The 12,544-nt window shown below is 51.7% G+C and overlaps 1 protein-coding gene across 1 annotated transcript; it reads right to left on the bottom strand.

Annotated features, from left to right (window-relative positions):
• Positions 1-1,088: 1,088 nt before the first annotated feature.
• Positions 1,089-8,913, bottom strand: ptprr (protein tyrosine phosphatase receptor type R; the record flags this gene model as incomplete). The annotated part of the gene is made up of 15 exons (XM_030114016.1): positions 1,089-1,730; positions 2,023-2,136; positions 2,213-2,370; positions 2,510-2,620; positions 3,058-3,195; positions 3,644-3,723; positions 4,214-4,298; positions 4,387-4,576; positions 5,092-5,223; positions 5,294-5,412; positions 5,487-5,609; positions 6,028-6,135; positions 6,235-6,384; positions 6,457-6,570; positions 8,797-8,913. Coding segments are annotated over 15 exons (1,833 nt in total), but the record flags the coding sequence as incomplete, so codon positions are not given.
• Between the last annotated feature and the right edge of the window lie 3,631 nt (positions 8,914-12,544).

The following is a 12,544-nucleotide window of genomic DNA, read 5'->3' as shown; positions in this document are numbered from 1 at the left end:
CACACACACACTGTTCATGTCTACTACATTAATTTCATTTGTGGCCGTAATAAAAAAAGGTTAATGTGACACTTGAGAATGTCATGCAGCTTAGAAACAAAATCCTGATAATGAAGCTAAAAAAATATACAGACGGCAAAAATTCAAACATTTAAGTAAAAAAATGAAAAAACAAACAACCCAGCAAAGATCCCTGAGGAACTCCAAACATCCATTTGATGACAAAGAACTAAAATCCTCATGTTCCCTGTAAAGTGTGGAGCGGTTAGAAAAATAAAGTGATGATAATAAAACGAAGCGATAGAGTGAGTCCGTGTTCCTGCGATAGCGACGGCAGCTGGGCCGCACCACTCTGACGCCGCCGCCACGGACCGCCGCCCAGTGGCAAACATCAGCACTTCGTTCCGACGAATCGCTGAACTCATTCATCCCGACAGGAAGGATTATTATTATATTTTTAGCACCAACAGCTAATGCAACCACACGTGGGTAAATATCACACCGCTGCCTAAAGACGTCGAGAAAACATATAAAAACAGTACAAAAATAAAGTTATTATTACTTTGATACACGAGAAAATGACACAGTCACCAGAGAACAGAATTCACGTCGTGTGATGACTCCGATCATTTCACATTTTTGGTATAAAGCAACATTATTTCCTACATATCATGGATTTGTAAGACGGTATGACGCACATCTGGTCCGCTGATGCCCAAAACACGGCGAACATCTGTACAGATGTAAACTCAGACCAAGCTGGACGGACGGTGGGAGCTAGCTAGAAGGCTAAAACAAAAGTATTTCAAGTAAAAAGTATGGCTGAGATACTGCAACATCCATCACCTTCAACATCTTGGAAAACACTTTCTGAAAGTTGTAGCACGGCAGTGAGAGGAGGGCGTTCGCGCTCCTCCTCACTTCAACAGGAAATGTGAGTATTAGTGTCTAAAAAGCAGGACTTCCTGCTCAGAGCAGCGGCTGAACGATCGGCTCACGTTAGCATAGCGGTCGATACATGAACGCAGAAGCATACAGCGGTAAAATCAGCCTCCAGCTGCTTGGCTAACTCATAAAGAGCGTTATTAGCATCAGTTTGTTAGATTCAGAGAGTAGCATTACAGATGCGGCCCATTAGCCGGGAAACAAATCAACAAGTGGAGAGTTTTGGGTTATTTTTCTCATTTCCAAGACATTTTGTAGAAATTCAAGCTGCTGTGATGTTTGTTAAAATCCCAAAAAACAAAAGTTGAAGGGCAGAACAGGCTCCGCCCTCTAAAACTGGAGTTGGAATGACGCGACTCACAGAATGAAACACGGCGCCACAAACACTGCGAGAGAAACCAGCTAACAGTCGACTCCCGACGCCGCGCTAGAAAAGCAGTAAACAGGACGAACACGCCCGCTCCGTCGCCTCAGTCTGGCTCCACAGGAGGAAAACGCCGCCTGCACACGTTCCAAGAAGAAGAAACCGATCCACTTCCTGTTCTGCCTGCAGGCTCCGCCCACAAAAATGTCAATCCAAAATAAAAATCTCACAGGACCCCAGAGCTTCGAAAAACTCCCCACAGATCCACTGCTGGCACCTTTCCTGCACTTCCTGGTTTCCTCCGAGGATTCAGGCGGCGGCGGCTCCTCATTGGCCGGATTCTGCGGAGAGGCGGGCCTCGTAGAGACTCAGGGCGTGATGGACGAACTCGTACTGCTCGCAGGTCTGAATCATCCCCCCTCTGCAGACACACACAAACACACAAATGTGCCTGTCTGACCCAGTTACCATGGCAACGCATGAACACAATGGCCTGTTGGATCAGTTACCATAGTAACACATCCAACCATAACTCTGATCCAGTTTCCACGGTTACACATCTATACACTTATCACTTGAGCCAGTTACCATGGTTACACAATCACTACACTGATGTAGTTTCCATGGCAACACACGGACAAGATCACCTGCCTCATCTGGTAGTCAAGGTTACTCAATACCCCGAGTCGGTTACCACGGCAACAGGCTCTCACCTGTCGGCTCTCAGCTGGCAGGTGATGCTCAGCACGTCCACGCCGCCGTCCTCCTTCAGCTGCCTGCAGCCGATCGTCGTGGCGATGAAGCATCCCGTCCGGCCGATCCCGGCGCTGCACGCACACACACAACAGAGGGATCGTGGGTAATGCGGCGACTCGGCGGCGTGCGTGTTCTGACCGTCGTTACCTGCAGTGGACGACGACCGGGCCCGCGGCGGGCGCCGCCCGGCGGTCCGCCTCCACGTCGGCCATCAGCTGCAGCAGCGGCAGCGCCGAGTCGGGCGTCTTGTGGTCGGGCCACGAGGTGTACCAGTAGTGCTGCAGCGTGCGGGTTTGATTCCCGCACTGGTCACACACACACACACACACACACACACACACACACACACACACACACACACACACACACACACACACACACACACACGTGAGGCTAACCGGCTGATGGCTGCACAGGAAGCAGCGGGACTTTGACAGGAAGTACCTTGAGCGTCAGGCTGCGGGTGGTGTAGTGCTCACACTCCCGGACGGCGCTGACCAACACCTCCACCCGCCCGTAGATGCCCCGCCTCTCTGGCCAGTACAGGACACACTTCTGCAGGGAGAGGCGGGATTCAGAGGGTGGAACGTCCGTCACTGCGACGTCCCTCCGTCTCGTCTCTTGTTAAGCCGTTTGGACGGGTTCTACACTGTCTGACAGAGCGTCTCGGCTCTAAACCCAGCCTTCAGCCTGCTTCAGCCTGTTTCAGCCTGCTTCAGCCTGTTTCAGCCTGTTTTCCACCCTACATTCAGACTATCAAGCTGTTTCCAGACTGACACCGGTTGTGAGGCTGTTCTACAGATTCTGAACTGGTTTTCCTCCTTGTTTTAAAGCGGTTTTGATCTCATCTGTTTCTATCCTGTTTGACTGTTTCTAAACCGCTTTGAGCTCGACGTTGTGTTGAAAACCATTTCAAACCCTGTTGCAGTCATGTTTTTGACAGTCTGAGCCTGATCGGAGCGCTACTGGTTTTCCCTGGGAGCAGACTCGACCTCGTTCTTCTCCTTCAGCTTGGTGATCATGACGATGACGGGCGCCTCCTCCTGCCAGGCCATCCACCAGAAGTCGTTCACCGTGTTGACCATGGGCCCCTGAGTGGCGATGAAGGCCCTGTCCTCGCCCCGGTAGCCCTGCGGCAGACCAGTCCGTCAGCGGGGGAACCGTACGGTCGGGTTAACGGCAGAGAGGCGGCGGCGGCGGCGGCTTTCATCTGGCTGTTCTCACAGCGGACTCTATATTTGGCCGCGGTATGTACTGCCGCACACACAGTTTAAACACTCGCAGCTTCCTGACAGGAAGTGAAGCCATTGTAGTTCAGTCTGAGTCCCACTTTCACCCAAAGCCCCCCCCCCCCCCCCAGACCCCCCAGACCCCCCAGACCCCCCGACCCCCCACTGCTACCAGGATCAACCAGCACCATTACATTCTGGTTCATCTTACACAAAAACACAATTTCTTTTGTTCGTTAAAATATATTCCTGTTTCAGCCACAACAACAGCAACCAACTCCAACACCCACAGCAGGCAGTGCTCCGTCACCACGGCAACAACAGCAGCATCCGTGTGTGTCGCTCTTACCCGGATGTAGTTGGCGTTGATGTAGGAGCTCAGCAGGTCGTTGCAGCTCTTGGACTTCAGGACGACTCTGGAGTGAGGATCTAGAACAGGAAACAGAAAAAGAAGACGAGATTCCAAACTTCAAAGTGACTGAAATGTGATTTTTCTTCAGGAAAATTGTCGTTGAACCGTTTTAGTTTGGAACCATGAGTTCTCGAGTGGTTTAAATCACAGGAGAAATCAGAGTCCGGAACCCAGATGTGGCTCTGGAGCCTGAGTTTCCCGGTGGGATTCATTCCGCAGCCTCGCTGAGACCACGCTGAGGCTGCAACGCAGGAAGGCGTCTGATTGACAGGAGCGTTTGGAGAGCATTCCTTTCTCCTGATTGGCCGGAAGGAAGGAAGTGGACGAGCCCGTGATGGATGAGCGCCGCGCTGCGGGTTACGTAAAGCTTCTATCGGACCCAGAACACTCTGTTCCGTGAGGACGGGGAGGGGCCGCTTCGGCCTCTGACACCAGGCCCCTCCCACGTCGTAAAACAACTTCCTGGTTGAGCAGGAAGTGGGGGGCGGGGCCGCGGTGAGCGCTCACTGGGCAGGATGGTCTTGTATCTGTTCTTCGTCCCGTGGTTCGGGATGTCGAGCTCTTTGGGGTCGATGAAGTTCATCGGAATTTCCTGCCAGAGTCAAAATAAAACAAAGCGAGTTTTAGTTTGATGAAAGTAACGAACGCGAAGCGAAGGCCTCGCCGGAGCGCCGACTCACCGCGAACTCCACGTGCAGCTTGTGCGTGTTCTTCGCCACGTCGCGGAGCGCCTGGCCGGTCAGCATCCGGCCGGCCGACAGCAGGTACTCCCGCGCCACCGCCTCCCGCGGCGTCACCACGGCAACGCTGAGGGGCTCCACGGCGCCGAGCGCCGACATGTCCAGAACCAGGGAGACGTTCGAGCCTCGCCTGACAGACGGAGAGCAGGGAAAAAACCGCACTCAGCCCAAACCTGACGCTTTCAAACGACACCCGGACGCTCTTATTCTGAAGGCGACTCCGGCGGCCTCGCTGTCGCTACGTGTCCGCTGGTTTCCTGTCAGGATGCTGCCACTTCCTGTCTGTCTGATTATTGACTGGCCTCAGTCCAGAGAGGAAACACACACACACACACACACACACACACACACACACACACACACACACACACACACACACACACCACATTTTAAATGCTACTGCTGAGACGCAGCATTCCTCCAGCTGGATCCTCTCCAGAAGGGGGCGCTAGTCGCCGACCACTGCTGCCTGCTGCTGGATCTCATCCTCTCTCACCTCCACAGCGGCGTTTTCTGACTGCGTGTGTCCCTTTGTGTCACTTCCTGTTTGGTGATCAGCGCTTCGCGGCGCAGCGACACTCATCAACGGACGTTTGTAATTAATTCAAGTTACTTTTAGTAACTTATATGTAAAAACAAACTGACCGTTCCTGCAGCCCTGCAGCAGGCTTCATCCTGAAGGGGGAGGGGCAGGGCTTCAGCTCGTTACCGGCGGTTACCGGGGCGATGGGTGGCGGAGGGGCGGAGTCAGAGCTCTTGACGGGATTGGGGGCGGGGCTGAAGGTCGACCACAAAGTTAAAAGAAAATGAGCGTTTGTAATAAATGATGAAGCTTCCTGGATGAAGCGACGGAGCGGACCTGAGAGGCGCGGCGTATCGGCAGGCTGTGATTGGCTGTTGTTGGGGAGCAGACATGGCCACGGCGGGAGGGGGCGGAGCCTGCACCATGCTTCCTATCAACACCACCTGGACGGCGCAGAGGAGACGTCAGAACCAGGACGGCAGCGAGGACGGCGGCAGCTCGGGCTCCGCCGGCTCACCTGGGTGCCTTTCAGCTTGTGGGCGGAGTCTGAGCATATTGTCGGGGTCAGGCGGAGGTCAGGGGGCGGGGCCTTGTGCTGTCGGTCAGAAACTTGAACCTTCTCTTTCAGTCGGAACAAAACCTGCAGGCAAGATGAAGACTGAGCATCACAGGACACGGCGATCAGGATCGGACCAGAACCGGATCAGGACCGGACCAGAACCGGATCAGCACCGGACCAGAACCGGATCAGGACCGGACCAGAACCGGATCAGGACCGGACCAGAACCGGATCAGGACCGAACCAGAACCGGTTCAGAACTGGATCAGACCCGGATCTGAACCAGATCATAACCGGATCAGAACCGGATCAGGACCGGATCAGGAACGGATCAGAACCGGACCAGAAACGGACCAGAACCGGATCTGAACCGGATCAGGACCGGACCAGACCCGGATCCGACCCGGATCAGGACCAGACCAGAATCAGATCAGAACCGGACCAGAACCGGACCAGAACCGGACCAGACCCGGATCAGGACCGGACCAGCTGGTTTTACCATCAGGCAGGTGACGACGATGATGAAGACGGTGAAGAAGAGGACGACGGCGTAGAAGCCCTCCCGGCTGGACACGTGGTCCCTCGCCTCCCCCTGCAGGACGTTCTTCTGCGGAGTCACAGGGGTGTCAAACATAAGGCCCGTGTGCCAAAAGCGGCCGGGAAGAGGCTCCAATCCGGACCGCCAAGCGCGCGGTAACCCCTTCACCTCGGAGGAGACCTCGGTGATGCCGAGGTGGCCCAGGCTGCGATGGAGCGCTCGGACGTTCAGCGACCGGATGACGTCCTCGGCGGGGCGGGGCTCCGCGGCGCCCGGCCGGTCGGACGACACGAAGAGCTCGATGCCGTTCTTCTTCTCCTGCGGAGACGAGGCGGCGGTGAGAGAGCGCCCCCTGCTGGAGGGAGGGAGCCGCCGGAGCGCCGCACTCACATTCAGATGCTGGATGTGGACCCGGGCGGCCGGAACGCCCAGCGCCGCCGCCACGCCGCCGCGAAACCACCGCAGGACACTGACGTTCAGCCTGCGCACGTCCACCGCCACGTACTGAGGACACACACACACACACACACACACACACACACACACACACACACACACACACACACACACACACACACACACACACACACTCTCAGGGTTAAACCTGGTATCAAACATGTTTTAAGACTCAGTTTCAACATTTTTCTGTTCACCACGTTCAACAAACGCCGCTTCAGTCTGGAACCGAGACTCCAGCAGGACGGAGGACAACAGGAGACGCCGAGTTTGTCTCGGTCAGTGGAGGAAGAGACGCAGCAGACAGACTCTCGCTGCTTCCGTCTCAGACGGACGACAAAACGACTGAATAGACGAAATCAGCTGTCAGTCGACACCGCGAAACCACCCGGACTGTCGCCAGGGTAAACAGCCTAAACCCTCGATCCCAACATATCTGGCCTGCAGGTGGCGCCACCACAGAGCGGAGGATGGAGGCGGTCGCTGAAACAGTAAACTCTGCTGGACGAGGCGTCAGATGTAAGTAAGGCCCTGTTCAAGTGAAAACACATCGCTCTGAAAAAGACGTCAGAAACACGGAAACGGCAGGAACACTGAAAACAGCCACGTTTTGGGGCCTCTAGTGGGCGCTGTTTTAATACGATCAAACCATCTGCAGTGTGTGTCTTTACACACAGAGACTGAAGCTCCCTTCAAGATGCCAACTGTAAAGCTAATGGAGCTAGCCTTGAAGCTAAAGGAGCTAGCCTTGACGTTAAAGGAGCTAGCCTTGAAGCTAAAGGAGCTAGCCTTGACGCTAAAGGAGCTAGCCTTGAAGCTAATGGAGCTAGCCTTGAAGCTAAAGGAGCTAGCCTTGAAACTAATGGAGCTAGCCTTGAAGCTAAAGGAGCTAGCCTTGAAGCTAAAGGAGCTAGCCTTGACGTTAAAGGAGCTAGCCTTGAAGCTAAAGGAGCTAGCCTTGACGCTAAAGGAGCTAGCCTTGAAGCTAATGGAGCTAGCCTTGAAGCTAATGGAGCTAGCCTTGAAGCTAAAGGAGCTAGCTTTGAAGCTAAAGGAGCTAGCCTTGAAGCTAAAGGAGCTAGCCTTGACGTTAAAGGAGCTAGCCTTGAAGCTAAAGGAGCTAGCCTTGAAGCTAAAGGAGCTAGCCTTGAAGCTAAAGGAGCTAGCCTTGAAGCTAATGGAGCTAGCTTTGAAGCTAAAGGAGCTAGCCTTGACGCTAAAGGAGCTAGCCTTGAAGCTAATGGAGCTAGCTTTGAAGCTAAAGGAGCTAGCCTTGAAGCTAAAGGAGCTAGCGTTGAAGCCAGGATCAGCTTCAGGCCTGCCCAGGAATATCGTGTGATCAAGTGCTCAAACAAATTATCCTTAAAGAAAAAAAGAATAGAAATGGACAGCAGAGGAATAACTAGAAAGAGAAAAAAACAGAAGCAGAAGAATTTAAAGAAGAAAGGATAAAATAGAAATGAAAATAAAAGCCGAACAGAAATGACAGGAGCAGAAAAAGCAACAACAGAGGCAGAAGAAGTAGAAACAGGAAGAGCCGAGGGAGAAACGGAATCAATAAGAGACAACATGAAAGTAGAAGATGGAAGTAGAAGGTGAAGAAAGAGAAACAGAAGCAGGAAGGGTGAAATTAAAAATACAGAAAGTAGAAGAAACAGAAAAGTAGAAGCAGAAGTCTGACCTGAACACATGCTGGATTTTCTCTGAATGAACAGCGACTCCTCGTCTACTCTCTGATCTCTGATTGGCTTACAGACAATCCTGACGCCGGGTTGGTCGCAGTGAAGGTAATACTCTTAACCCGCTGCACTTCCTGTCAGGATCAGGAGGCTATTTCTGTCTACACACTCCGCACACGCAAATACCACACACACACACACACACACACACACACACAAGTTACAATAGAAAAAGTGTCAATATTTCTACCAAAGGAGGACGGGACCCTGTGACCCTCTGACCATGTGACCCTCTGACCCCCCAGCACCTCGGAGGTCCACATGGTTCAGTAAATCCAACATGGCTGACTGCTGTCCAGCATGAAGCGATTCCTGAGACGACCACTGAGCGAGCTGACGCCTGTCTCAGCCTTTAAAACACATGATACGCAGACGACGTCTCACTAATCGTAAATGATTCTGCGGCAGACCGAAATCTGCAACAGCTTCGATCATCAGAACCCTGAAGAGTTCAAACTTCCTGGAGCACACTGGGTGGTTTTCTTCTTTTACCACGTGCGGCCCGGCGTCGGCGGTCGGCGGTCGGCCCACTCACCACGGTGACCAGGTGCCGTGGCGACACGGCGCCGTGCTCCAGCGGCTCATCGCGATGCGGCCGGGCGGGCAGGTGGAGGTTTGGGTGGAGGATGTCTTCCGGGACCCGGGCGGGATGCTGCCGGTGAGCTCTGTGATGGTGGAGGGGGCGGGGCTCCGGCAGGGCGTCGCCGTCTCGCTCGTGGTACGAGGACGGAGGAAAACGGGCAGAGTGGCGGGACAGGGAGCGCTCGCCTGAGGACGACTCTGAGAGGAGAGGAAGATCAGCTCAGCCTGTCCCTGCATGGCCTCAACACACACACACACACACACACACACACACACACACACACACACACACACACACACACACACACAGGAAGCAGCTGTTCCCACAAACCAAACACATGTGCTGGAGAAGCATCGGCTGCGACTCACAGACACACTGGGTCGCCATCTTTCTATTTTCTCCCTAGCGACAGCATCCTGGTTGCTATGCGTGATGCACAGAAGAGCTGTGCTCTGATTGGTCGGAGGAGGCCTCCTAGCCCCGCCTCCAAGGAGCGGACTGCAAATCCCTGGTCAGACGCTCAGAGAGATGAATGTGTGAGTCCACATGAGGAGGAAGAGTGTACAGGAAAGATGTTCTCTGTCACACACGCACACACACACACACACACACACACACACACACACACACACACACACACACACACACTGCATTTTAAATTGCTCTAACCACAGAGGCCAGATGAATGTTGTGTAGACGGATTCCAACGAGACACAGTGTGTATCGTATGTATGAGTTGTTTGATAAAACTGTGACGGTCGTCGGGGTCAGAGTTCACAGCAGAATGACCCCGGGGTGAGACAGGCAGCGCACAGCAGAGGTCAGAGGGCAGATACATTTGATTGACCCAAGATTACCAAATCAGTCTTGAAGTTGGTTTTCCATTGGGAGGTGCGTCTCTCTGATTTTAAAGGAGCAGCGCGCGGTGAGCGTGAAGCAGACTTCACAGCAGCGGCAGTAAAGCTGAATGAGTCTGACAGAAGCGGGACAAACAGTGAGGAACGCGGTGTGTGGATGAACACCGCGGCTGCCCGGTGTTTCTAAACACGCGGCTCACAATTCGCAGCGTGGACTGAGTCTGGTGTTGGAAGCAGGTGTGAGGTGTGGAGCAGGCTGGGCCCAGCAGCTGGAGGCTGGGGGAGTCTGAGGATGGAGGAGGCGGATGTGGTCATGCAGTCTGCTCCATAAACGTTTCTCTCCGTTATTCTGCAGATGGAGGATGCAGGGAGGGTTACCTGTGATGAGGAGCTGCGTCCATATGCACCACAGCGACAGAGACATGGAGAGGGCTCCTCTTCCTCCCCCTCCTCTTCCTCCTCCGCGGCTCATCCTTCGCTCCTGCGGCTCTCTCCCGGATCAAGCGGCTCCTCCGGACCGACGCATTAAGAGGGGCCGCCGGTGTCCACCGCCGACTCCCCGCGACGATGCTTCCCCGCCCTGCAGTGTCCTTCCGCGGCCTGGAGGAGCGGAGAAGAGCCGCGGTGCTGCGGAGGCTGGCGGACAGTCAGGAGGCAGTTTATACCGAACATTACGGTAAAGCAGCAGGAAGCGGAGTCGAGAGACTCCTCCAGGGCTGAGACTCTATACTGGACATTACGGTAAGCAGCAGGACGCTCTCTGGACAGACGTTTCTAAATCCACTTGATTTCAGACTCGTATAAATTGAAATTCTAATGTAATTTTGCTGAAGTGAAATCTCTTTTCTGTGTCTGTATGAAATTATTGGAAATGCGTGTTAAATCAGTATTTGTTGGTGAAAACAAACATGACAGCTGTCAAACTGCTGCTCCCACTGCAATGAGTGAGGTTACAGGGTGTCTTGATTCTTAATTGGTCTTTTCTGTATTAAGTAATTCGGAATTATATTGATGAGCTTCGTGTTTTCATTGGAGAAACAAAGCATCAACCCTCTCTGACGCCGGGGTCTGTGAAGCCTTCTGATTGGACGGGGCGGCCGTGACGTACTTACATCTCCAGGAAGAAAACAGCGTTTTTCTCTTCTGTGTTTCTGAATGAGGTCGTTGTTCTGCTCCCGCCGATCCACTCGTTTCCTTTTACCCGATTCTTCTAAAACTGCAGTTAAATAAATCGTTTCCATTCGACTTAACAGGCGGGCCGCCATCTTGGAACATTGTGTCACCGCTGTGGAGCATGCGCAGAACGAGCTTTTTCTTCTTTGGCGGGTGGCGACCAACAAGTTAGGTGCATAGCGCCCCCTGCTGTATGTCGGTGGATGTACTTCAGGTCACACGCAGAGCGACCGAGATAAAGTCGCGCTGAATCAGCAGATAATTCCGCTTCCGGAGCAGAATCCACCCGCCGCTCTGCTCGGATTCCAAGATCATTCTGAACCAAGTTTTCAGGCGTTTTCGTGGTGATTTCACAGCAGAATGAGGATTTATCAGATTTATACAGGAATAAAAAGTCCCATGTAAACAGAATGTATTTAATATAGTTTTTTTTTATTAATGACCCCTAGCATGTTTTTATTTTTCTCATGTTTATTTATTTGTTCTTTGCTATTTGATGCAAATTTTATGTTTATCCTTGCTGCTGTTGGTTTAATTGATTGAAAAAGGAAAAAAAAAAGTGACATTTTATTATTTCCCTGACATGGCAACATGCTGGCACTGCTGCTTTCAATAAACAATACAACAACAGCAACAACAACAACAACAACAGCAACAACAGCAACAACAACAAATAAAATAAAAGGGAATTCAGTGTTTCCAGACTCAGTCCCTGCTCTGGTAGAATTTCTGGCAGGGACAAATGTCAGTCGTTGCCTTTCTCTTTGAATAACGTGAGACACGACATGGAATTTCATACAATGACATAGAACAACGAAAAAATAAATTTAGTTGTGTAAATCAACACATTCATGCAAAAGTCAGTCAAACATGTTCAGTCGAGCAATGAGGGGGAAAATAGTCTGAAGAACCAAACAATTTTCATTATTTAGAATATAAATCTATTCAAATGTAAATATTTCTTTCAATAAAAAATATATTTGACTAATTTTATTATCTTCATCTCAATTAAACTTTAGCTTAATTTATTCTAATTTTCTGCCTTTGCTAATTACTTTGAGTGTATTTCCTATATTTCCATGGAAATAAGGATCGGGAGTTTGCAGGTTTGATTCCCACAGTGGACACACCACCACTGTTCTCCTTGACCCATGCTTGACCCTTGACCCACAGCCGGTCCCGGCTGCACCAAAATGTTTGACTGTTCACTACGTCCTGGACATAAGCTGGGTAAATGAGGAAAAACGAATTTACCAATGGAACATATTCAAATTACAAACATTTGCAGTGTTGTTTGAATACATACAAATACAGGCCAAGATGAAAAATTGGCTTATATATTTTTTTAAATCGGTAGAAATCAGTATAAAAAGGACACGAGCAAAGAACATTAGCAGTTTGTCTAATCACTAATAAAATTAGAAAGGCCCAGCTGGTGTTTGAGGCCATCATATATACTGAGACAAAAATACTAATTACTGCCCCTATTAATTTAATAAATAAATAAATAAATAAATAAATGAATAAATGAATAAGTGGATCGGTCCGCCAGAGCCTGTGTTCTCCCGCACCGCCACCAGATGTCGCTGTGGCGCCTCAGAGCGCTCATGCAGCGGCACGCGCCGGTCCGGTCAGATCTCAAACTCCGGCGGCTCCGCTCCGGGTCTTTC

This window comes from Salarias fasciatus, chromosome 17 (assembly GCF_902148845.1).
Source record: "Salarias fasciatus chromosome 17, fSalaFa1.1, whole genome shotgun sequence".
NCBI lineage: Eukaryota > Metazoa > Chordata > Actinopteri > Blenniiformes > Blenniidae > Salarias > Salarias fasciatus.
This window is presented reverse-complemented; position numbering and strand designations above follow the sequence as displayed.